Source organism: Amia ocellicauda, chromosome 9 (genome assembly GCF_036373705.1).
Source record: "Amia ocellicauda isolate fAmiCal2 chromosome 9, fAmiCal2.hap1, whole genome shotgun sequence".
NCBI lineage: Eukaryota > Metazoa > Chordata > Actinopteri > Amiiformes > Amiidae > Amia > Amia ocellicauda.
Genome location: NC_089858.1, coordinates 37049495 through 37074125, shown reverse-complemented (window position 1 = coordinate 37074125; position 24631 = coordinate 37049495). Strand labels below are relative to the sequence as shown.

General features: G+C 41.9%; 3 protein-coding genes across 4 annotated transcripts; 1 reads left to right on the top strand and 2 right to left on the bottom strand.

The window, feature by feature from the left end:
• Positions 1–4143: 4143 nt before the first annotated feature.
• dusp26 (dual specificity phosphatase 26) lies at positions 4144–12603 on the bottom strand. 2 transcript variants are annotated; one of them, XM_066714374.1, is made up of 4 exons: positions 12026–12603; positions 11027–11233; positions 10163–10374; positions 4144–8772 (listed from the first exon to the last, which is right to left on the bottom strand). In XM_066714374.1, the coding sequence occupies exons 2-4, from the start codon at positions 11197–11199 to the stop codon at positions 8573–8575; spliced, it is 585 nt and encodes a 194-aa protein (XP_066570471.1). In that variant the 5' UTR covers positions 11200–11233; positions 12026–12603; the 3' UTR covers positions 4144–8572. The 2 variants fall into 2 exon arrangements, with proteins under 2 accessions (XP_066570471.1, XP_066570472.1); XM_066714375.1 differs by having other exon boundaries at positions 11027–11230.
• Positions 12604–15031: 2428 nt separating this feature from the next.
• On the bottom strand, positions 15032–20164 carry bag4 (BCL2 associated athanogene 4). The gene is made up of 5 exons (XM_066714373.1): positions 19949–20164; positions 18423–18548; positions 17473–17673; positions 16926–17207; positions 15032–16625 (listed from the first exon to the last, which is right to left on the bottom strand). Exons 1-5 carry the CDS (start codon positions 19988–19990, stop codon positions 16167–16169), a joined length of 1110 nt encoding a protein of 369 aa, XP_066570470.1. The 5' UTR covers positions 19991–20164; the 3' UTR covers positions 15032–16166.
• Positions 20165–20880: 716 nt separating this feature from the next.
• lsm1 (LSM1, U6 small nuclear RNA associated) lies at positions 20881–23589 on the top strand. The gene is made up of 4 exons (XM_066714372.1): positions 20881–21069; positions 21456–21524; positions 22105–22220; positions 22938–23589. Exons 1-4 carry the CDS (start codon positions 21024–21026, stop codon positions 23106–23108), a joined length of 402 nt encoding a protein of 133 aa, XP_066570469.1. The 5' UTR covers positions 20881–21023; the 3' UTR covers positions 23109–23589.
• Positions 23590–24631: the final 1042 nt, after the last annotated feature.

Here is a 24631-nt window from a genome sequence, read left to right as displayed (position 1 = left end):
ATTAGACCGGTGGTGAATGGAGGAGGGGTTTAAAGGCGAGGAGGAAGTTTATGTCGTAGTCAAGGGTGAACTTGAGGGTGAAAGGCGGAAGGCAGGAATGTCCAGGGTTGTTTTGTTACAAGATTGCAGAACTAGTGGTGCAGGACAGAAAAAAAAAAAAAAATTATGTAATTTAGCAGTGAATCACATCGCCGTTATTAGTAATATAGTATAGTATAGTAATGCAATCCATGTATATTGCGACTTCCTTCAGGTATTTAACATGGATTGCATTACTATCCTGTTGTTATATTATATTGCTTTTGTTTTTGTTATTGCTACAATAACACATACTGTATTTTGCATCATTGTGTAGATTGTTGCATTATAGTATTGTATAGTTTATATCAAAGCACACTAGCCAATGTAAAGTGTATGCATGTGAGCTGTCCTGGTTCCCTCAAAATGCATAAGTAATAACACTTAAATACTAGAATTATATTTCAGTCCTTTACGATATTGTAACTACACACAAAATACTTGTTTGGTCTTAAATTAATCATTACAATGACTCAAAACTAGCATATGTACACCAATCAGCCATAACATTATGACCACCTGCCTAATATTGTGTAGATCCCCCTTTTGCCACCAAAACAGCCCTGACCCGTCGTGGCATGGACTCCACTAGACCTCTGAAGGTGTGATGTGGTATCTGGCACCAAGACGTTAGCAGCAGATCCTTTAAGTCCTGTAAGTTGCGAGGTGGGGCCTCCATGGATCGGACTTTTTTGTCCAGCACATCCCATAGATGTTCGATTGGATTGAGATCTGGGGAATTTACACTTCACTTATGTTGTAAGTCGCCCTGGATAAGGGCGTCTGCCAAGAAAGAAAAAATAAATAAATAAATAAATAAATAAATAAATAAAAATAATAATAATAATAATAATAATAATAATAATAATAATAATTTGGAGGCCAAGTCAACACCTTGAACTCGTGATTCATCAGACCAGGCCACCTTCTTCCATTGCTCTGTGGTCCAGTTCTGATGCTCACGTGCCCATTGTAGGCGCTTTCGGCAATGGACAGGGGTCAGCATGGGCACCCTGACTGGTGCATTACATTTTTCAGCAATTTGAGCTACAGTAGCTCGTCTGTTGGATCGGACCACAAGGGCCAGCCTTCTCTCCCCACGTGCATCAATGAGCCTTGGCCGCCCATGACCCTGTCGCCTGTTCACCGCTTTTCCTTCCTTGGACACTTTTGATAGGTACTGACCACTGCAGACCGGGAACACCCCACAAGAGCTGCAGTTTTGGAGATGCTCTGACCCAGTCGTCTAGCCATCACAATTTGGCCCTTGTCAAAGTCGCTCAGATCCTTACGCTGCCCATTTTTCCTGCTTCTAACACATCAACTTTGAGGACAAAATGTTCACTTGCTGCCTAATATATCCCACCCACTGACAAGTGCCATGATAACGAGATTATCAGTGTTATTCACTTCACCTGTCAGTGGGCATAATGTTATGGCTGATCGGTGTATATAAAACGTGTGCATTCTACAAGTAATTCTTAGTAATGTGCACTATTTTTACATGCTAATCATGTAAAATGTAAGTAAATATATTACTGGCCCCTAAATGGTGGAATGACCTTCCCACCGAAGTCAAAACAGCAGAGTTCTTGACCTCTTTCCGGTGCTTACTCAAGACACATCTTTTCAGACAGTACTTGTAATATTAGTCGTTTTAATCCCTGAAAAATAGCACTTCACAGCATTTTATCATGCTTCTTGCGTTACTAATACTTGTATTATTGATTGATTTCCTCCTTGCTCCCTTTCCCGTAGCCCTTGACTGTGACCCTACATCTTGACAGCACTTAGCTTTCACCATCCAGGATGTATGACCTCACTTACTGTACTTACCTGTATAAATTTGAAGTTGTAAAATGTATTATACTTTGAATTTCTTTGTATAATGTAAATTTGAATTTGTAATGTTTGATGCCTACTGAACTGTATTCTTGCACTTTGTACAGTGAGGGAAAAAAGTATTTGATCCCCTGCTGATTTTGTATGTTTGCCCACAGACAAAGAAATGATCAGTCTATAATTTTAATGGTGGGTGTATTTTAACAGTGAGAGACAGAATAACAACAATAAAATCCAGAAAAACGCATTTCAAAAAAGTTATAAATTGATTTGCATGTTAATGAGGAAAATAAGTTTTTGACCCCTTCGACTTAGTACTTGGTGGCAAAACCCTTGTTGGCAATCACAGAGGTCAGACGTTTCTTGTAGTTGGCCACCAGGTTTGCACACATCTCAGGAGGGATTTTGTCCCACTCCTCTTTGCAGATCCTCTCCAAGTCATTAAGGTTTCAAGGCTGACGTTTGGCAACTCGAACCTTCAGCTCCCTCCACAGATTTTCTATGGGATTAAGGTCTGGAGACTGGCTAGGCCACTCCAGGACCTTAATGTGCTTCTTCTTGAGCCACTCCTTTGTTGCCTTGGCTGTGTGTTTTGGGTCATTGTCTTGCTGGAATCCCCACCACGACCCATTTTCAATGCCCTGGCTGAGGGAAGGAGGTTCTCACCCAAGATTTGATGCTACATGGCCCCGTCCATTGTCCCTTTGATGCGGTGCAGTTGTCCTGTCCCCTTAGCAGAAAAACACCCCCAAAGCATAATGTTTCCACCTCCATGTTTGACGGTGGGGATGGTGTTCTTGGGGTCATTCCTCCTCCTCCAAACACGGCGAGTTGAGTTGATGCCAAAGAGCTTGATTTTGGTCTCATCTGACCACAACAATTTCACCCAGTTCTCTGAATCATTCAGATGTTGGCAAACTTCAGACGGGCCTGTACATGTGCTTTCTTGAGCAGGGGGACCTTGCGGGCGCTGCAGGATTTCAGTCCTTCACGGTGTAGTGTGTTACCAATTGTTTTCTTGGTGACTATGGTCCCAGCTGCCTTGAGATCATTAACAAGATCCTCCCGTGTAGTTCTGGGCTGATTCCTCACCGTTCTCATGATCATTGAAACTCCACGAGGTGAGATCTTGCATGGAGCCCCAGACCGAGGGAGACTGACAGTTATTTTGTGTTTCTTCCATTTGCGAATAATCGCACCAACTGTTGTCACCTTCTCACCAAGCTGCTTGGCGATGGTCTTGTAGCCCATTTCAGCCTTGTGTAGGTCTACAATCTTGTCCCTGACATCCTTGGACAGCTCTTTGGTCTTGGCCATGGTGGAGAGTTTGGAATCTGATTGATTGATTGCTTCTGTGGACAGGTGTCTTTTATACAGGTAACGAGCTGAGATTAGGAGCACTCCCTTTAAGAGAGTGCTCCTAATCTCAGCTCATTACCTGTATAAAAGACACCTGGGAGCCAGAAATCTTGCTGATTGATAGGGGATCAAATACTTATTTCCCTCATTAACATGCAAATCAATTTATAACTTTTTTGAATTGCGTTTTTCTGGATTTGTTTGTTGTTATTCTGTCTCTCACTGTTAAAATACACCTACCATTAAAATTATAGACTGATCATTTCTTTGTCAGTGGGCAAATGTACAAAATCAGCAGGGGATCAAATACTTTTTTCCCTCACTGTATTGGACTTATGTTGTAAGTCACCCTGGATAAGGGCGTCTGCCAAGAAATAAAAATAATAACAGCTGATAAGAAATTAAAGTTATCCACTTGGTTTACGCAAAATCATGATAGAACAAGTAAATCCAAGTCAATATGCAGTAATGAAAAGTAAATCATAGTAATTAATTGTAATATGCAAGAAAATGTTTTAATTTGTGATAAGCAAAATAAAAATATTAAATTTATTTTAGTGAGCGTAAAGGGGAACTGTTTGTTTTTTTTGTACTGCTTAATGTGTTCGGATATATAAAACCTGTAAAGAAAGAAAAAAACAAGCATTCTGTTTTGTATATTAATAAAATCAAATTGATGAATAAAGAAGATTTTGTGAGAAAAGGGGAAATTGAAGCAACAGCAACCAAAAACTGCTGAGGCCTTTGAAAGGAAAACCCAGGATTGTAAGTTTAGAGTGATTTCTTATGAATGTTCCGCATTCTGAAGCAACATGATTGAAACCACACATGACAATCCTCAAAACAAAGCACGCCAGTCTCAGCTGATTCTACAGGTTTATTCCATATACAGTTTCTACAGTACACAGGTTTATAAAAAGCATCAGGAAAAAAGCAACCAAGAAACAATTACCACAGGTAACAAAGAACCCAGTTAGAACAAGGGAGTTATACTTAAAACCAACAAGTACATGAATGTAGTTAAGGCATATGAACTCCAAACCTCTGTTTCCCCAGGCTGGGATGGTATAAAAAGGATACCATGATCAATATAAATAATTCAAGTATTCATATTAAAGGTTCTTTTCTTATTTTTTCCAAAAAAAATTAAAGTAAGAATGTTCTCCAGAGTTAAAACTGTAATGAAACTGAAAACTGAAATGGCACAGAAGTTTACTAACAATAGCCAGGAAACACTGAAACACATCTACTTTCAAAAGACACACACAAGCAGTAGAGTCACAGGGTGGTAGTCAGGGCCAAAGATGGGGTGCTTTTTTCAAGGGAGTCTTCTTTTGTGCTAGAAATGATGGTTCCATTACTGAAGTCTGAATTCACATTATCTTCACGCGTGTTACTGCAGCTCTTTTTCTTCCTCAGATACTCAGTGATAAATACCTCAATATTATGGCAAGCCATTTTAACATTTAATCATCAAATTGGTATCAATAATTGTCTCACATTGTTGATATCAGAAATATATTTTTTGATATTAAAAACAGAATTGCTTTTATCAACAATTGCAAAAATTGTATTTTTAATATCAGCAATTGTATTTCTTGATATAAAATGTGACAATTGCTGTTATCAACAAATGTATTTCTAATTTCAAAAACAGAATTGTTGATATCCATAATCATATTAGTGATTAATGATATCTAAATGGCCTGCCATACAATACTGCATGTAAGTGATACAACTGCACGGTAATGGTGTTGTACGCTCCCCCGCAGTGGATAGCTTGGATAGTAAGTAAGTAAGTAAGCTTTTTCATAACCTCCAACTCCACCCTGTGACCTAATCAACACCCTGTACACTGTATATACGGGTACACAGACACCTGTAAATACGTGGTAAACATCAAATCCAGGCAGCCATTTTAAATCTGCACCAGTCTCATTTGTACACACAATTAAAAAAATAAAAATACAATAAATGACTACGATCCTGCTGGATTAATACTTCTTTAAATGAATGAGACCTCTTTTATTTAATTCTAGAGTGATTGAATAGCTTTGCACGTATGTTCCGGATCCTATATCTGTAAGCTTTCACAAGAACACAGCAACCTGTTTGTTGACTTTCCAGTCACTGTCTGTGATCTTATTTTTTTCAGTTTCCTCCCACTCTCATAATTTGTAAGATGAATGTCTCCATTAACTCACAATACTATACGGATTTGTTTTCTTGTAAAATCACAAGGTGCTTTGAAGGCATTAGACCCACAATCTTAAAGAACCACCCTATCATCTATTTATAGTTCATATAAGAAAAGCACATGGTCTTTATGATGCCTCTTTCGTCAGATATAATCCTTTTCCCACAGTTTGCCTCTTTGATTTTGCTTACTGTCCTACACTAGACTCTGTGGTGCCTAATTTAGCATAATCTACATCATATGCTTATTCTGGTATAGGTATATCACTGTCTTAACCTAGTTTAGCACAGTCAAGCACAGTGAAAAGGTAAGGTAAATCAGTCTACTTAGAGGAAAACTGTAGTAAAAGGCAGAGAGGGAAAATAACTGGTTAGAATTATTCTTATGTTAATACTGCAGGCTGCGATTTACAAACTAAATTAGTAATCTTCTGATTCACAGACAGCTTTCCGACCCACAAAACGTCTGTCAGTTATTTTGCAAGGCCCTTCACTGGGATCAAGGTTCACTCCTCCTCTCGGTAGCCAGTCAAGTGGAAAGACTAACAGCTCGCTCTTCAGAGGAAGTGTGGCGAAGGCATTGACAGAAACACACCCCTTTGACTGAAATAGCCAGCTCTGCTTTGACCACTAGAAACGCAGACCCTGCCTTGAAAAATAACATCCCCCTGTGTCAGTGTGTTTTTCACAGTGTTGGCAGTGACCAGGTATAAAAACTAAATAACAATATAAAAAAGTGAATGCAAAAATACACCATTTAACCCTCTGGAGTCACCACAAATGCCAGTGTATTTCAGCTGTGGAGAGAATTCTGGGAACAGATTCTGCAAAGCCATAGAGAGACAGTACATGTACTGGCAGTTTATGCGTAAGAGGTTTTAGATGCTTCCAAGATGCACGGATAGTGGTTCATTGTGGACTTGTAGGAAAGGCAGTGTTAATGCTACAAAAAGAACCAGCTCCAAACTTTCAACTCCAAACCCACTAAATGTTCTAAAACTCTAAATCCACATTTTAAACCAAAATACATCTCTTTAAATGCAGGATAGAGATGGGTTTAATGTAAAAAAATAAGACATTTTAAAGTCGTTGTTTTCTAAGATCCAGCAGAAAAAAATGCACGGATTTGAGACAGGATTGACAAGAGACACACTGATTTCGACTGCGAAAGGTAGCCTTCGGTTTCCTCATTCCACAAGCTAATGAAATTCCCTGACCAAACTGCTTTTCAAACTGGATTTCAAAAAACAGAAAATCCAGCGACACCCACAGAGCACAATTTTCCCCGATCATTCGGAAAAGTGCCAATCTGCACTTTTACATATCTCTTGCACAATATTGCACAGTCTTGGCATTAACCAAGGCAGATTTATTTATTTATTTTTAAATCTGATGCCACCGTTTCAAATCACACGTGCCCGGATCAATCTATCCCAATTGGTGCCTCACGGGAAAATTCCCTGGGGAAGTTAGAAGAAACATTCATTTATATAACAGTGGGTTTGTGTAATAGAAAGAACGTAACCAACTACAATACAAAGACACTGTACAGGACGATAGTTTTGTTTACTACACTGGACTATGGCAGGGAAAATACTGTCTCCTTGGATGAAATTCAAATCATTTTTAATACTTGAAGAGTCACTTAATTTCTGTCCTGGGAGCCGGGACTTTCAACAAGTTAAGAGAAAGAGGGCAACATTTTCTGAACTACTCCCGAGCTCCCATTTAACTCAGTCAACAGGAACGTAAATGAAAACACATGCCAACTGAACTGCAGCACCACACATAATCAACTGGTCTTTTTTCGACGTGTGCTGCCTATCTGGGTACTAGCCAGTTTAATTCGTTGCCAATTCTCTCCCACCTGCAAGGCTGGATCAGACTCTGCCTACACCACAAAAAGAAAAGACTTCTACATTGGACTGGACAACAAGGTACAATCACTGGTTACTATGTAACTCCTAAGGCTAATCGTCTATCTACAAAGTTGCTACATTGGAAAAGAGCGGCCTCTCTCCTGGCCACAGCTCTGCGCTACAAAATATTATCTCAATATCTTGGAGATTTTAAGAAGAGAAGTAGATAAAATAGAAAAATAAATAAGGAAACTCAGATCTGGCCAGAAAATGGCAAGGTACTTGAGGTATGTTTTAGGAAAACTGGATATTTTGCTCTACGTTCGTTGCTTTAATTTGTATGAATTGTTTTTTCGCTTATCAAAAACTTCCCTCCTGGTCATCTCTGCATTTTTTTATAGTCATAGTTCTATATAAGGAAAAATGTCTTTAAAACTGTAACAGAGAGGGTTCAATCTCTGATATGCCAATCAAGGCTGGTAGTGGGGCAACAGGGGCGTCTTGGGAAACTGAAATCTCAGGAATGCTGTTGGATGTTTTCAGTATTTGAGGACGAGGTCCCTGCTCCCCGTTAAGTGATGGTGGCTATACCTTAGATTGAGTCCACACCTTGTTACGAAGCTGAGATGTACAAATGTAAGCACAGGAGCGTCGACAACAATCCAGGCAATTTGACAGCTCTTTCCTCTTTTCTGATGGAATGAGGAGCAACTTATGCACGGCAAGTTATCCTCTTAATCTCGTCAGTATTGACACGAGCTCTTGGCAGTGGCGGATCAGTAATCAGAATCATTTGCGAATGAAAATAAAAATAGATCTGAGCAACAACAGTAGGAACATTTTCCAGAGTCATGGTTCCCAACCGTGGTCTCAGAGGAGTCCCTGTGTCTCCTGCTTTCCACTCTGAGCTATTGCACAACCTCCATCTGTTTAAGAGCTGAAAACAATTGAGAGCTCGGCTGAAAATAAATACAGCAGACACCGTGGTCCTCTGACACCAGGGTTGGGGACCAAAACATTGACTCGTAAAGCACCTTTGAAATGTTAAGGATGCTCCAGATCCTAGCTAGGCTACAAAGACCTGACTGCTTATTATAAATGCATTTCTTTCAAAAGCAAAGCAAAATAAATAAGGAGGGAGAGAGAGAGAGAGAGAGAGAGAGAGAGAGAGAGAGAGAGAGAGAGCAGGTCAAGATTTTCTCAAGATAGTATTCTTTAGCCTGTACTACGGCCTCCTCTCAGGTCTTGCGGCTGTCTCTGAGGATGCCGTCCAGCCCGTTGAGTTGCCGGAGGAAGCCGCGGTTGGGGATGATGCCACGGTGGTCCTTCACAGTCTTGATGGCCTCCACCAGGGTCATGTTCTGGCGGATCATGAGGTAGGCCAGCACCAGGGTGGCAGAACGACTGACTCCCACCGCGCAGTGGACCAGAATTTTCCCTGCAGGCGGGAGATACAACGCAAGCCAATGGGCACACCCCGCACTGCACACTCCATCACGTGTGTTCGATCCAGGCGCCCAGGGTTGGGGTCAATTCCACTGTTTCAATTCCAATTTCCCCTTTTCAGACCCATTCCGCATTCCAATTCCAATTCCTTTTGGCCCTTGACATAACAGGCCCTGCTGGAATAGGAGTTGAACTGAAAATGGAATTACAAACGGAATTGGAATGTGAAAAAAACAGAACTAACCCCAATCCTGAAGCCACTGACTGAATGGGTGGTGATGTGGACTGATATCCATTTCTGTATTTTAAATTATAATCTTGAGAGCTGCAGGTATGTTTTTGTGTGACCAACAAAATAATAATTATTTCCAATAATAATAAGAAAAAATAACTGTGTCTCAGATCTATACTGTAGTCTCCTAGTCTGGACCTTACTCCCTGGTCACCTGAAACGCATGCCCGATACCAGTGGTTCTCAACCCTGGTCCTGGAGGAGCCCCTACCCTGCTGGTTTGTGTTCCATCCAAGCTCTCAGTTACTTAATTGAACCTTTAATTGAAGTAACAATTTCCTAAATCAGACCCTTTCAATTATTTGAAACAGGAGGGTTTTTTAAGTATAAAATTGTATAGGGAACTTATTATCTTATTGAGGAACCAACTTTTTATCAATTAGACAATTTAAAGAGTCAAATGTAATAAAATTACTTCAATTAAGGTTCAATTAAGTAATTGAGAGCTCGGCTGGAACAAAACCCAGCAGGGTAGGGGCTCCCACAGGACCAGGGTTGGGAACCACCGCCCTATCATAGCATTATTCTTACTTTCGCTTTCATATAATGTACCAGTAGAGGGCGCTACAAGGCTGCTATCTCCTGATTCAAGTTTTTTTTATGTCAGATAGGGATATGACGTGTATAAAGAAGCAATAGAAGGACTTCTACTTCTAAAAGCGTAGTGTGTCTGTTTCTGGTATAATTAATGTATTTATTTAGTTTCACATTTGTGGGAAAGGATACAAAATGTAATAAAACATTGTCCTATTGTGCACACTATATTCACAGCCACACTGAGGCCCTGTAAGATATCAGAGGCAGCCCTACTGGCTTTGCAATGTTTGACAACACCCGATATAAAAATACTGCTAGGTTGCTTAGTATAATACTGTGAGCAAGTTTGCTTGTAACATTGGAATAAGTACAATAAGTACAATGTAATCAATATTAAACGGCATCATTACAGTTTTAGGTTGTATCCTAAGGGGAGTGGGAAAATCTGAAAAACTCCCTCCCGTCTACAACTAAGGAATTGATAAGTGCAGGTTGGAAGCATTGCTAGTCCTCGTTTGTGCACAATTGTTGTTAAAGGTCTGGGGGGTCTTACCTCCGCTGTTCAGGGCTTTGTGGATGAACTCGGCCGCGGGATAGAAGTTGACGCTCATGTCAAAGGTGGGCGAGTCATGCGCCTCGATGCCATGGTAGGTGATGTTCATGCCCTCGTAGTGCTCCGCGCCGCCTCGCCACTTCGTGTGAGCGCAGTTCAGGATGTGGGTAATCCCCAGCTTCGTCAGCTCACGTCGGTCAGCGGCTATATCCCTGTGAAACCCTTTGTTATTAGCAGCTGTCGTAGCAGCTTTCAAATGTTAATAAGGCATCACACTTACTGTATATATATATTTATTTTAAACCCAATAAAGAAATCCTGTAGTCACTCCGGACAGGCCTCCTCGGTTATGGAAGTGGCTACTGTTCAAAGCCAATGTGTTCGAAACAATTCCAGCATTATTTAAGAATAGGTATTTGCCATTGAGATAAGATACTTGACTTATAAATATGAATTGAAAACAAAGAAAGCTTCAGGCAATGTTTTCTTATATTTCAGGTTGCTAGTTACACTACCAATCTTACTACCTTCAAAACGAATTATTTGCCTAAAATAAGAGAGAACTCTTTCAAGATTTAAAGTATGTACAGTGTCTTGTCTTCGATCGGTATTTGACATGTTAAATACATAGTAACAATAAGGCACACTTTCCATACACTGCAGGAGACTCAGACTGAAAGAGAATTTCACAGTCCTAGGCAATTACTTATTTTATACTTTTACTTTCATGTTATACATATATAATTAATCACATAACTCCTTTGGCAATGTAATCATGTGATATAATACTAGCTTATATTGGTACTTCAACACAGGGAATTAGGGGCGCAGGACAAAGGGACAAGACTAGAGGTGAGGACTCACTGGTCGCCAATGTACAGTCCGGGCCATACTTCGTCGGCATGGTTGCAGGCGATCTTCCCAGTGTACAGCAGCCGCTCCAGTTCACAGACCGACAGGACAGGGGAGCTGCGGTCCGAGTCCTTTCTGTTGGGAGACCTTGAGCTGCTCCGGGAGAATCTTGACATAAACGCCATTGGAGACACTTGATCCTGGGAACATTACTTTCTGCTGACAAAACACACAATCAAATGGTCAAAATAAGTCAACCAATTAATCAATTAACCAATAACCAGTGTCCTCCTCATAATTGAACACAAAGCTATACTACTGTTTTAAGAATTGGGTCTCTAGGAAGCTCATTCTTAGTTGTAGAAAGTGGGATTTTCTTTTCATATTGAGAACACGACTTTTTGGAAAATCCATCCATGTCTTCTAGTAAATCCATTCATTGCAGCTGTTCATTCATGCTTCTACCCCCGTTGCCTCGCTTTTGCCTATTTTCGCATTATCGTGATCTTTCATTACTATTACATTTCTATGTACGACACAAACGTGCTACTGTGTATGCACACCACGTTTTACAATTTTGTGATTGTTGTTTTTACAGGAGGAGTTGGTTACATAATTGCGATCAGGTTAATACATAAGGACGAAGTAACAAGTAGCCAACAGATTGAAGTGTTTGTCGCAGATATTTTCTAATAATGTAACACTGTACATTACAGATTACAACAATACATGTTTTAGGTTTATTTATTATTAATACAAATTGCTACAAAATAAGACTAAACCATATTGCGTGGATCTGTTTACGGTCACACGTTTTAACATCTCCCTAGTGAGACAGCTTTAAGAGGGTCCTCTTATTTACGAGATGCTTTTCCCGCATCTGGATATTTTTTATACTTGTCACAATGCGTAAATTGCACGTCGAGCCACGAATACACGCATCCCGGTTCAATTAAACCGAAATAACCAAATACAAAACGCAGTTAGTGTATATTGTATTATATAACCTACCTGCTTACTCCCGCGTCCACACATTACTGTTTCTCTCGGGGTTATTTCATGCCCGTTTCTCTACACCCAATCACGGCTGCTGTCATCCTAGCTAACAGTGTGACGTTGCTGCAACGTTATTTATAAGACAGCCTTAATACAACTTTCCAGCAACGTCGTCCAAACGTTTTGTGTTTGCGGGAAAGCCTGTTTATGGTGTAATAAATCCCCCAAAAAATGACAGGCTTCTACAGTTAGCCAATCTGTCCACTGCCAACGCAACTGACAGCCACACTTTCGTGTATCTTAGAATAGAGAGAGAGAGAGAGAGAGAGAGAGAGAGAGAGAGGGAGAGAGAGAGAGATGGGGGTGTTATGTAGTGCTATGAAATGCAGTGCAGTTGCGCGTCATCGGTATGCAATGTTATTAAATCAATGTCCCCAGGTTACACTTATCTCCTCTGCAGTTCGGTGTCTGTCAGCCCTGGGACCATTTTTTATTCCAGCAGTCTACAAGCTGCCATGTTTTTGCTCTCATGCTGAGCTGGCTATTTTAAGCATTGGGGCCGGTTTGATGAGTTTGTTTATATCAACCGTGTCATCCTGCCCCGTCATATAATAAGCCCCCACCAAAAATAAATGGACTGAAATCATTCTAAAGATCTATCAGGTGATGTGTATCTCACAGCACCCACAGGCATCTATTAATAAGTGATGGATGTTCCAGGGGTGGATTTTTATATAATAATAGTGCAGGACTGGGAATATAGAATTGTGCTTAAATACAATAAGGCTTCTGACAACCAGTTGAACCAGTTAATATAGGCTACTCTAATGTGACTTCTCTTTTTCGTTTTTTTGTAGCTACAGGAAGACTTGCAGCTTTATTTTCACATTATTCCAGGACATTCACTGTCTTTTGTCTGCTATCTAATAATAGATACAGCTGCAAGCAGCAATGTAGGGGGCCACGCATATGGCATATTTAATATCCTTTAGGGTTTCAGTGATAATGAGACTTGAACCCAGGTCTCATATGCAACAGTGCAGTGATCTAACTGCAACAATAAATGGTGCAGGCTTCATAGTATGCCTTCAGATAATGCTAGTACATGAATATTGAAACTAATAAAGTTATAAAGCTGCCAAACATATCTCTGTAATGTATCACCAAACTATCCTATGCCTGTGAGAAGGGAGTAATTATAGCATAACTTCAGTTTGTAAAATGAGTCACCATTTATATGAGTGTGATATGTTATTCACATATATTACAACATATATGGTGTACCCTGCAATATACTACATTAACTAAAGTATTTTGTATTCTTACAATTAATACATAGACAATATAAAAGTGTTAACTATTTAAATATTTGTATAGATTACTATTAGATAAATTTGTATTGGTAGTACAGCGCCCTCTCTTTTTGAGGTCCACGTGAATGTATAACATGTATCGCTTCATAAATGTACTCTATTATAGATCCAAATCTTAATATCAGTGGTGCAGTGGGTAAAGGCATGACCTGCCAGACTAAGAGATGTTCTCATATCTGTATATGTATATGACATATATATATATATGTCAACACCTGCATGTATCAGCGTTCCTGTGATTGAATCCCTCTGCAAGCTTGGTGTGATGGTTGAGTTTCAGAGTATGTGGTCTGTGCTAAAGTCCCTGCAAGTGGTGGCATTGTCTGTGATTGATAGAGCATGTGCTCTGTCTCAAGAGCAGGTATACAGCCAGTGTGGTAGGATGTAATGAAGATTAGCTATAGTTTGTAAAGTACATTTAGTTTTATAAATCTTTTTTACCAATTTACATTTACAAATCTGAATATAGCTCATAACATAGAAGGAGATGAGGTTTGAATATTGTCTTATAATTGTCACTTAATCCAATATTGGCAGCACACCATGTGATGCATGACCCCCAAAATTTCTTGTGGGACAACCTGCTATTGGTATCTACCAACACAATTTTGGCAAGTTTCTATTATGATGTATTCATTTCATGGTCCTTTTAATTTTATGGACAAGACATTTTGAATTGATTTTGTCATAGTAGACATGTTGTTAATGAATCTTGCTTTTACCAAATCTGATAGAGGACCAAGCCAAGGTCATGTGTGCAAAATTTCACTTCAGTCCGCCTAACGGTTTCACAGAAGAAGATTGAATATTTTTGACCAATCCAATTTGGTTTCCAAACCATGTGACAGATCGACTTGTCTTGAACAAATGTGAATATAGGTCATAACAAAGGTGGTTTGCATCAAGTTTCAAATCTGTCCCATTAGTGGTTTTGGAGAAGAAGATGATTGCATATTGTCTAATAATTGTCATTAATCCAATATTGGCACCAAACAATATGGCATACGACCTCCAAATTTGTTAAGGGACAACATCATCTAGACATATACCAAGCATAGCAAGTTTGGCGAGTTTCTGTCCAGTAGTTTTCATTTTATGGCCATTTGAAATATATGGCGGAATAATAATAATAATCCGAACAATTACAAAAGGTGGTCCAGCTACTTCTTTGCTTGGCGCCCTAATAATAATAATACAAAGTGCAATTTTTGGTATAGGGATAGCAGGGGGTTATAAGCAAGAGGCCTCCACACACTTGGTACATACACATGTACAAATACATGCGTGCACAGACACACACACACACACACAGACACACAAATTGTCAAACTGTCTAAGCTATAATGCATACAACCTTCTGCATTGATGTGGTTCGTCTCCGAAATTAAACCATCTACACCGACCTCTTGTGGTTGAAAAAAATATAAAGCCCAAATGAGCGCCTGTCTTGAGATCAAAAGATTCATCACAGACTGGCTCCATTTCTACGGATGGTGCTTCTCTTGTTGTGTAAAGCATTCTGAAAATATAAATAATAGCAAATCTCACTGGAGACTGTTTGGGTTTCTTTAGGTTAAGAGGAAATCCCCTCACAGGAGACACTGGTACTTGCGATTGCTGCCTTCTATGTGTCAAATATAACGCATCGTTGTGTACAAATTGAAATCTTTTATTAAAGAATCCAATGGCTTACATAGCGGCTGTCCCTTGAGACTCTGAGGGACCTTACTGTACAAAGAGAAGAGACATAACAATCGGTCACACTTAACATGTTTCCCCCATGCAAAGCTCATGCAGTTATTTCATGTGGAGGGGTGGGGAGACAACAAATAGCACCTGCCAATATTATGGTACCCGTTTAAAAAAATAAAAACAACATCCTTGGTGATTGAAATATGTAAAAATACTTTTCTAACAGTACGATCACAGAAATTATGACTTTGGTGCATCTAGGAGTCTATAAAAAAAACACTCTTCTGGGATATTCATTTGGTAGTTTCAAAATATCGGCAGGTTGTTTTTTGTTTAGATTTTTCCTCTCTCCCTCCCTCCCTCCCTCCCTCCTTCAAGCTTTGCATTAAGGAAAAATTGTAAATTGACATCCGGGCTGGTTGAAGGAATGATCAAAGTATTGGACATGGGTTTCTGACGTTTGGCCAGAATAGCCCATTGGAAGAGTGGGTACCTACTCTGTGGGGAGTGTCAATAAGACACAGGAAGTGATGCAAGATTGTCGATTCCTCGGATTGACTTTGTTAGCTGCTGGAACACAAGCATACCCCGTCGTCCTCCCTCTCTCAACGTCCGCATTTAGAAGGCCTACTCTCACAGCCCACCCCCACCGCTACAGCTACACACATCAGCGCTCACCCTCTCCATTGGGGGCGATCAATCAACGAGTGTGACACTGTGGAAAGAATAACGCAGCTTTTAAAGGTGGAAAATAAGTGGCCAGGACATGCTTTAGCAGGGGGGAAGGAAAAAAAACAAAACAAAGGAGAGCAGATGAGGACCAAAACAAAACAGGAATCTCCAGCAGCTCCTCTAGGTTCTGCCAATGCTGGTAGGCCACCCAAACAAAACAAAAATAATAATAATAAGTGAAAATAATACATGACCGCTACGGTGGTGTTTGGGGAAACCTCAAATAAGAGAGGGGCGCCCCTTCCTACCGAACTGCAGTGTGGGTGGGAGTGGGCTGGGAACAAGTGGGGGTTTATTGGAGAAGTGGGTCACTGTGGCAGTGCTAGGGGTGAGTGTGGGGAAGATGCGTCTGCACGCGTTCAGAAAGCTTTCCTCTCCAGCCGGTCGAGAATGCCCTGGACCTTCTGCACGGCCTCTTTCCTGGCCTGCCGCACGGCCTCCTGCCCCTTGGTTTCCACGGAGTCGAGTTCCAGCAGCTCCTTGGTGAGCAGCTCCTCCAGATAGCGGTAGCTCTTGTCCGTTTTGTAGCCCACAAACACATCCACGTCCTCCTGCAGCAGCTCCACCCGGGCCAGCACCTGCTGCACGTGCGCCAGGCTGGGGTTGTCACTCAGCGGGGGGCCGGTGGGTCCCTGTGGCAGCGGCGGTGGCTCCCCCTGAGAGGGTGTGGGGTCCTGGGCCTTCCCGGTCTTCACGTACAGCTGAGGGGGCGCGCTGTACTCCCCGGCCTGTCCTGGGCTGGGATGCGGCGGCCGGGGTTTAGGTCCAGTGGGCTGAGGAGGCCGTTTTGGGTGGGGGTAGCCTGCATACTGAGGGTCCTGTTTGTAAACCAAGAAGAAAAGAAACAGAGAAATTACAGAAACATGAGCTATGCTTGAACCTTTGAGCACAACTAGACTGGGTTACATTCTCAACTTTTCTCCCTGATGCCCTCCAGAACACCAGATCAAATCTCCAGCTACCACATTCCCTTGTGCGTCTCCTCAACATAAGAAGCTATGCACACAAGAGGATGGCACCGGGTTCCTCAAAGCTTTAGAAACCAAAGTAACCAACCACACCCCAGCTCAGCTTTGCAAGTCAGGGCTTGGCAAGCTACACTGCTCGACAGCAGGTACCTGCGGGTCATACTGTGGCGCGGTCGGGCCGGGACCAGGCCAGGATGGGGGCTGTGGGGAGAGGAAGGGGTTCCCGTAGTGGCTCGGCGGAGGTTGGGGTCCTTGCGGCCACTGCTGCTGCTGGGGCGGAGGTGGTGGCGGCCCGTAGCCCCCAGTGTGCGACCAGGCCTCCGCTGGGGGCCTCGAGTGCAGTCCAGGCTGGGTGGGATATGCATGGTTCTGGGGCATAGGATGAACTCCGTCCCCGTAGTGATGATAGGGTCCAGTTGGGTATCCAGGACCCTAGAATGCATTTATTACACTGTATTACACACTCTCCTTCCTAGCCACTCCACAATGCATTATCTTTGCACACAGCAGCTTATTAAGTTCCTTCTTGAGTCACCCAGATAAATAAAAGGAACAAGAACAACAAGAACAACAGCTGTAGGTGGTTGATCATTGGCAGGCTGGAACACAATTTAATTGCTGGCGTTTCACCATGACACACTACGCACTGCAGACGAGCCTTGTCCAGAGCAAAGGAAAACAAACAACAGTGGCCTACCCCCTGGCAGTGTTGGACGGGGTACCGGGGATGGTGGACCGGGTGTCCCCCCGGTCCTGTGGTCCGGGGTTCGGGGCAGCCCTGGGATGGGTAGGGGGGCTGTCCTGGGGGGGCGTCACCGCAGTAGAAGGGGTTCGTGGGATGGAGGGGACTGGGGTATTGTGCCGGGCTGTAGACTCCGTTAGGGTAGCCGGGGATCGCCTGTGAAGCAAATGGAACCCAAGAGTGAGCGAGAAAACTATATACCAACACACTTTCGACAGGGCAGGCAAAGGAGACCTGGGAGAAGTGCCTGAGAAGAGATGGACAAACAAACATCACTTCTGAACTGCATATGGCAATGAAGGGTTTTTTAATTCCTCATATTTACAGCACAATTGAACAGTTACTCCCAACCACTGCTTGTCACTCCTGGAATCATTCTTACAGTATTCTTGTCTACTTTAGACCTACTTACAATACTTAGGACAAAAGGTTCCTGTGTTTTCTACACCCTATGCCTACGGTAAAGGGCGATGCTGCCAGTTTGAAGTTAATCGATTATACAAGCCTTGTGGAACAAAATCATTGCTTTGCAAGAAGGGATTTAGTGTATTCGAAGGGCCGGGGGACGGTTCCAGGGTGCCATTCTTGTGCTCATTTAGTCACAGAGTGTGCTTATTCAGGCATCCCAAGACAAGATGCTTCTACATCTGTGTTGGTTCTGCTCCAGCCCACAAACACAAGCCAAACAACTTTGGGCCTCCAGCCCTCAACTGCCCGTTTCCTTAGCAGGGTTGTTCGCAAAACTCAAAATGACCTTCAACACAGGCAGACACCCTGGCGAGCCTCACTAATGATTGCTGCGGAGGTTGTTAAAATGTATTGGTCTCTAGAGGGGAGAGTTGGGGACCATTGAGATTCCAGGACAGGCCCTGTGCAGGATGAGAGGTTTTAACTCTGTACCATACCTGCGGGTTATAGGCTGCATGCCCGTTGACCTCTGACCCTGCCGGATATGCATTGGAATATGGACTGGCCGAATGGGAGGGTGGATACCAGAAGTTGGAAGGATATCCAGGGTAAGGTACTGCTTCCTGTGGGGAGCAAAAAACAGGATACTGCAATTGTTACACTGACAAAGCTTTATGTCCCAGTAAAACCAGTCCCTCCCAAACTCCTCTCGCCACCCTGCAGTTGGGAGGGGACAGTTCAATGCTCTGTAATTTACATTGCTGCTTTGGCCAGCATGTTGTCACTTGCTACCACACCACAAAAAGTTGCCATGTAAACATACTTGTTTTCCACTGTCAGTGTCTTTCTATTGTTAGATTTTGCACAGCTTAAAGGGTGGGTCTGAGAGGATCTGATCCACTTTGTGTTCCTCGTTAATTCAGTTTCTTGTCTTTTGTATGGTCTGTGAACACTGCACTGGCAACACAAAGAAGATTCCCCATGTATTCCAGGCTAGGGGAAATCCCCAAATCAATTGAGATTTTCAAACTTGTTCAAAGCTGGTTATTCATTGTATTGTACACACTGAAAAGATCAAAATCATATCCTAGCATTACTGTATTACCCATTTTCTCTCCAATGCGTTTCAGTGTTGATGGTTAGAAGTATTATTTTTGCTGGAATCGTAAGCAACAGTTACACAGTGTGCATAATAACTACAAGCGCCAACACACAGCATTAACTGCAATACTATAACAATATAATAACTAGCGTTTCGTATGCCAACAGATTTCTGTTTAATTCTGTGCATCTTTAAATATTTTAATAGCAACAGTATCCCCTAATCTACTGACCAAAGCGTATTGCGTTCCTACAGTTTAACCATTTCAAAGTTTTATTTTTTGTATTTAACCACAAGCTCCTTGACAACTCAATCAGCTGATCATCTGTGTACAGCGCAAAGTTTCCCAGATTGAAAACCAGTGCTTCCTGCCTGGGACACGATCTGATTTCTGTCGTTTTGAGACAACTGTTTGCATTGTTCAAAATACAATCATGAACCTAGGACCAAACAAAAAAATACTCCGGAGACTAAATATATATATATATATACACACCTATATGCACACTGCGCATTCATTATTCAAATCTAATGCATCTATTCAAATGAAACGTGCTTCTGGTTCAAACGTACAGTTACTTCTGAAGATAAGCAGCTGCTTATATCCGAAACACCGTCAAAACGAGGACATGTAGTGTCTTAATCTAAGTGCATTGGCAATCAGCACTGATCTTCAGACATGCACTGCATAATGAACTCGGATCGAGTCAGTGCATCGGTTAGCTCCCCGGTATTGTGTGCACGGTCTCTGAACTGGCGATCGCAACTCGAGTCTCTGGGCACGTCTCGCCCGCTCCCGGGCACCATCGCGGCGGACCCCTCGTTATTTCCCGAGTAGCTGCTATAAGGAGGCCAGCTTCCTTTCGGATTGGATTGCACTGGGTTCTCTCCACCATTGACCGCAGCTCTGTCGCTACCCACCGACTCGTACGCCATTGCTCCTGGGCTTTTCAAACTTGACATCCCTGGCTGTGCTGCGAAACACCTTCTTTCCGCTCCACAGTCGTAGCTGCACGTTTAAAAATAAAAAAGCACCATATAAAACAGGGACGGGGTGGTGGGGGGGGGGGGCGGTTGGACGATAACTACTGCCCCTTTAAGATTCGGCAGCTCGGCTTTCCTCGTCCTGGCCGACGATTGTCACATAAGGGCACCCTCCGCTTACGTCAGTGGTGCAATCCTCCGCCAATACGATTCCAGAATGTGACCATAAATCCCGCCTTTTACTTGGGAGCTGCCCAATCAACGACAAGCGGGGGGTTTGGGTGGGTCGCGGAATGACGTCACTTCTGGTGCATAACTTTTTGTGGGCCGGGGTTATTAAAGGGGACGTTACAAATGAGCCGAGTGAAGCGTCCCGAGAGACAATTAGGGACTTGTAACAATCCCACGAAATGGACATCTTATTAAGTGTCTTTAAACTACGTGCTCACCTCTTGGTATTGTACAACACAGGGGTCCGTTTTACTTCTACAGTTGTGATATCTGTGCCTGCATACATGCCTAGTTTACCTAACCCGTATTCATCACTCAAAAGTAAATGATGGATTCAATCTATAGCTTGCACAGATCAAAGCAGTTTACATCTCAAAACAAGGACAACCAGGTTAATGCGTGCCAAGGTTATCTTGATGTGCACAAAGTTGTAAACGAGAAAAACTGTGATTTGAAATAATTAATTAAGTACATAATACGCCACTTAAATCCCGGCTTTATTGGCCATACCAACTGTACTGTAGCGCTGAGTGAATACAGTGGGTAGAAATTAAACTAACGCAACGAGGCAGGTTATTTCCCTCAAAGTGACAACACGTTCACAAAGGTTAAATTAAAGGGTTAAATTAAAGCGGAAGTGCTGCTCTTTTCTCGGACCCGCACTTCCTGTTGCGAGAGGGCTACACATTTTGAATGATTCATGGGCTGAAACGGAAAAATAAGGCTCTTTAAAATTAACATTTCAGCATCCAGATAGCATAGTGGACCGCTACTCAGGACCATGAATTACATGCCGGGGACAGCGAGTCTCATTGAAGACATTGATAGTGAGTCAAAATGGGATTCAAGGTGGTGGGGGTAACAGGCGAAATGCATTGTGAAGCACTTGAGTTGTGAAGCAGTGTTTCTCTCTCTCTCCCATATCGAAACGCGAGGGACGTAAAAGAAAAGTTATTTGCACGACATAAAATGGTACTCGTCTGTGCTAAGCGTTTCAAGACGACAAGAAAAGTGACTGTAGGAGCGTATGCGGTGTGTTATGAAATGGGGAGCTGGCTTTGCACCCTGCGTGATGAAACGTGCCTATGGGGTTAATGGCTGAATAGCAGAATATGTTGGTCAGTGTTGTTAATGGATGCGATGAAGACCAATGGCCACAGTAAGCTTATGCGCACGCCTCTTCGCTGCTTCATTTCGTCTTCTCTATTTGCAGAAAAACATCTAGTCCTCTTGCGAGACGGCAGGACGTTAATTGGGTTTCTGAGAAGCATCGATCAGTTTGGTATGTAAGTACACCTGCAAGAGTTAGTGTGCATGTCTGTGCCGCAGCTTCAGTGGTCAAAACTTCAATTTTACATATTGATTTCCCCCGCCGATATTGGCCTAATCAGTGAATGCAGTGTTGTGTTGCTGTTTGCACCCTCCCTTGGTTTGATTTCAGATTTGATGTATTTGCCTGTGATGCCTAATATAGAAAAGCGAAAGTGTAAAAGGTATTTGTGAGTGGAGAAATGCTGCAATTATATAATGTGCAGTATAACAGCAACTCAATCTTGCTCTGACTGCCCAACTTCAGACCGGGTGTAGGTTACAGAAGTAAAACTCCAGTGTAATTGATCTCAGGGGGACTCTGCTGTGATTAGATGCACAGGCAGGGTTTTATTCTGGGCCTCTGGAAGCAGGGCACTCTCCTGGTTTATTCAGGCTTATTTAGAAATACCCTGTTTTTGGTGGCAGAGTTGTTAGCAGTGCCTGGCAAAGCATAGTTCAGTTTGTGTTCTGTAGACCAGCACTTAACACCCAGACCTTTAGTTTGTCATAAATCATTTCATCTCTTTTTTTTTTTTTTTTTTTGTTTGCAGCAAATTTAGTCCTTCATCAAACAGTTGAGCGCATCCACGTTGGCAAGAAATATGGAGACATCCCTCGAGGAATATTCATCGTGAGAGGGGAGAATGTGGTTCTGCTTGGGGAAATCGTAAGTGGGTTGTCTCTGCTTGCAGAACTTGAAAGCAGTGGTGGTAACTTTAGGCAATGAAGACAGAAGTATTGCTATGATAGGGCAATAATAGTTTAATAATAGGGCAGTAGTGGTTAGGGCTCTGGACTCTGGAGCACAGGGTCATGGGTGGGGGCACAGCTGTTGTACTCTTGAGCAAGGTACTTTACCTAGATTGCTCCAGTAAATGCCCAGCTGTATAAATGGGTAATTGTAAAAAATAACATGATATAACAATTTTAAGTCTGCTAAGAAATTGTGTAGTAATATGACTCCTAGTTCTGGACTGATAAATTAAGTGTATGAAGTCACAAGCTTCAGTAGACTGGATTTAAGGGGGTGAAGTGAGGAGAGAGGGGCCAAGTCTAAACCTTTGGAGATCAAATTGTGTAATGCTAGTTTCTGTAAGGTAACTATTTAAATTGCAGACTACTTTGCAGATAATCAAAGTGCCCCTTTAAAAAATAAAAATAAAAAAATCTGCTAAACTCCCCACAAAAGCATACACTCGCTTAGGAGATTTGGGTGATTTATTATATTATGTAATCTGTTTTAATGTGTGGGTGGGTTTAAAGGTGAAATGCATGACAGCTATTTTACACATCTGGCCTGTAATTACTATCTGTGGGACTTTTCTTCCCACTCTTTGATGTTTTAAATGTTTTAAGAGCCTGACTTGATTTGTTTGACTCCCAGGACCTGGAGAAAGAGAGTGACACAGTCCTGCAGCAAGTATCCATCGAAGAGATTTTGGAAGAGCAGAGGTCTGAACAGCAAGCTAAACAGGAGGCGGAGAAAGTAAAACTCCAAGCACTTAAGGACCGTGGACTCTCTCTCCCACGAGCAGACACGTTGGACGAATACTGATCCGTTTTGTTTTTGGGTTTTGTTTTTGTTTTTTTAACCGGACACTTCAGTTTTAATATCAGATGGCAACATTTTTGGGGGAAATCAAAAGAAAAGGACATTTAATAATGGTCAGAGAGAGAAAAAGAAGAGGGGGGTGGGGGGACGGAACGACAATGACATGCCTAAAAATAGAGCCGGGAATGTTTCATTTTGTCTTCAATTATACCATTTTAATTTAATTGAAAATAATGGATCTGAACCAGCGTCTTTCTTTACCTTTGATATCTGATGTCACATTGGACTTGAGGGCAAATGCAACAAAAGCACTTGTATTAAGCTGCTGTAGTTATTTTGATATTATGTTTCTAAAAAAACAACAAAACATTGAAAATGACTTATAGTTTTTTGTACTATGCCGTCAAGTTGAATTAATGGTGGCTTTCTTTTTTGGTTACCATGTAAATAAAGAGAGCAATCTAAGAACTGTAAAGAAACTAAACGATGATGAATCTTATTATTTTGTTAATAATTGTCAATGTTTCATTTCCAAGTGGTTGCTGGAGGAGTGATGGCCATTTTACAGGTCACAGAAGATATGCCTGTATTGGTTTTATTTCACTCCTGTGGCCATTTTGCAAGTGAATTTCTGAACTCCTCTAGCATATTCCTTTACTTCAGTGGGTCTTTCTCCTGCATACAAGTCTTGAACGGTTAATCGAGATGGAGTTCTCAACTACGGTAAAGTATGTGTCCGTATCTCTGGCTCTCCAAAGCCATGGTGAGATGGACAATGGCAGGGACATGTAGTCTTTTCTCAAGCTTTCTCATTCTTGTGAACACAGTTTTGGTTTACAATACTGTACAATCGGAAAAACCTGCCTTACTCCCAAGGTCAGTGCTTTGCGTGGTTTCCTTTTTAGACTTATTGCCACAGTGGAGAGAGTGAGGTGGGGGGAAGCTAGTTTTAATTACAAGGTTTAATAGTTGCATTCCTGGAGCTGGACAGCTAAAGTCCAATTGGTTTCATAGATTGTATACGATCGTCAATATCTACAACCATGGGACCGCTGTCGGTTCTGAATTGATTTAGACAAGGGATACTTAACCTTTTTGCACCAATGACCCCCCCCCCCCCCCCCCATTTATATCTTATCATAAGTCTCCAGTAAAAACTAGTTATTTTCAAAAACCAGGAGGTAAATCACCTTCAGTGCAGCGATACTGGTAACTTTGAATCAGCTGCTGCAGGAGTACCACCACAGGATTGAAGTAGATACAATTCTGAGAATGTTTTGGATGGGTCCCATCACTGGGAAAACCTGGATTTGTGGTTATAAATTATATTAATCCATGGAGCCTCCACAGACCTCATGGACCTCACTTTGTAGAGGTAAAAGTTTCAGAAATTCTCAGGATGCACCGATGAATTTATTTTTTATTTTACCAGGCAAGTTAATTAAGAACAAATTCTTATTTAAAATAACAGCCTGGCAGGAGGCAAAAAAAAAAAGTCTCCTGTAGGGTATGGGTATTGGTATTAA

What these genes read in the sequence shown, in the direction of transcription:
- dusp26 (XM_066714374.1), bottom strand. Translation starts at nt 11,199, where the DNA reads ATGGCGTTTATGTCAAGATTCTCCCGGAGCAGCTCAAGGTCTCCCAAC. An exon ending in GGACTGTACATTGGCGACCA is followed by an intron (nt 10,375 to 11,026) that starts GTGAGTCCTCAC and finishes AGGGTTTCACAG; the next exon opens with GGATATAGCCGCTGACCGAC. An exon ending in CAAAGCCCTGAACAGCGGAG is followed by an intron (nt 8,773 to 10,162) that starts GTAAGACCCCCC and finishes TCCCGCCTGCAG; the next exon opens with GGAAAATTCTGGTCCACTGC.
- lsm1 (XM_066714372.1), top strand. Translation starts at nt 21,024, where the DNA reads ATGAATTACATGCCGGGGACAGCGAGTCTCATTGAAGACATTGATA. An exon ending in GAGAAGCATCGATCAGTTTG is followed by an intron (nt 21,525 to 22,104) that starts GTATGTAAGTAC and finishes TTTTGTTTGCAG; the next exon opens with CAAATTTAGTCCTTCATCAA. An exon ending in TGGTTCTGCTTGGGGAAATC is followed by an intron (nt 22,221 to 22,937) that starts GTAAGTGGGTTG and finishes TTTGACTCCCAG; the next exon opens with GACCTGGAGAAAGAGAGTGA.
- bag4 (XM_066714373.1), bottom strand. Translation starts at nt 19,990, where the DNA reads ATGTCAAGTTTGAAAAGCCCAGGAGCAATGGCGTACGAGTCG. An exon ending in GAGCAATGGCGTACGAGTCG is followed by an intron (nt 18,549 to 19,948) that starts GTGGGTAGCGAC and finishes TGCTCCCCACAG; the next exon opens with GAAGCAGTACCTTACCCTGG. An exon ending in CGCCACAGTATGACCCGCAG is followed by an intron (nt 16,626 to 16,925) that starts GTACCTGCTGTC and finishes GTTTACAAACAG; the next exon opens with GACCCTCAGTATGCAGGCTA.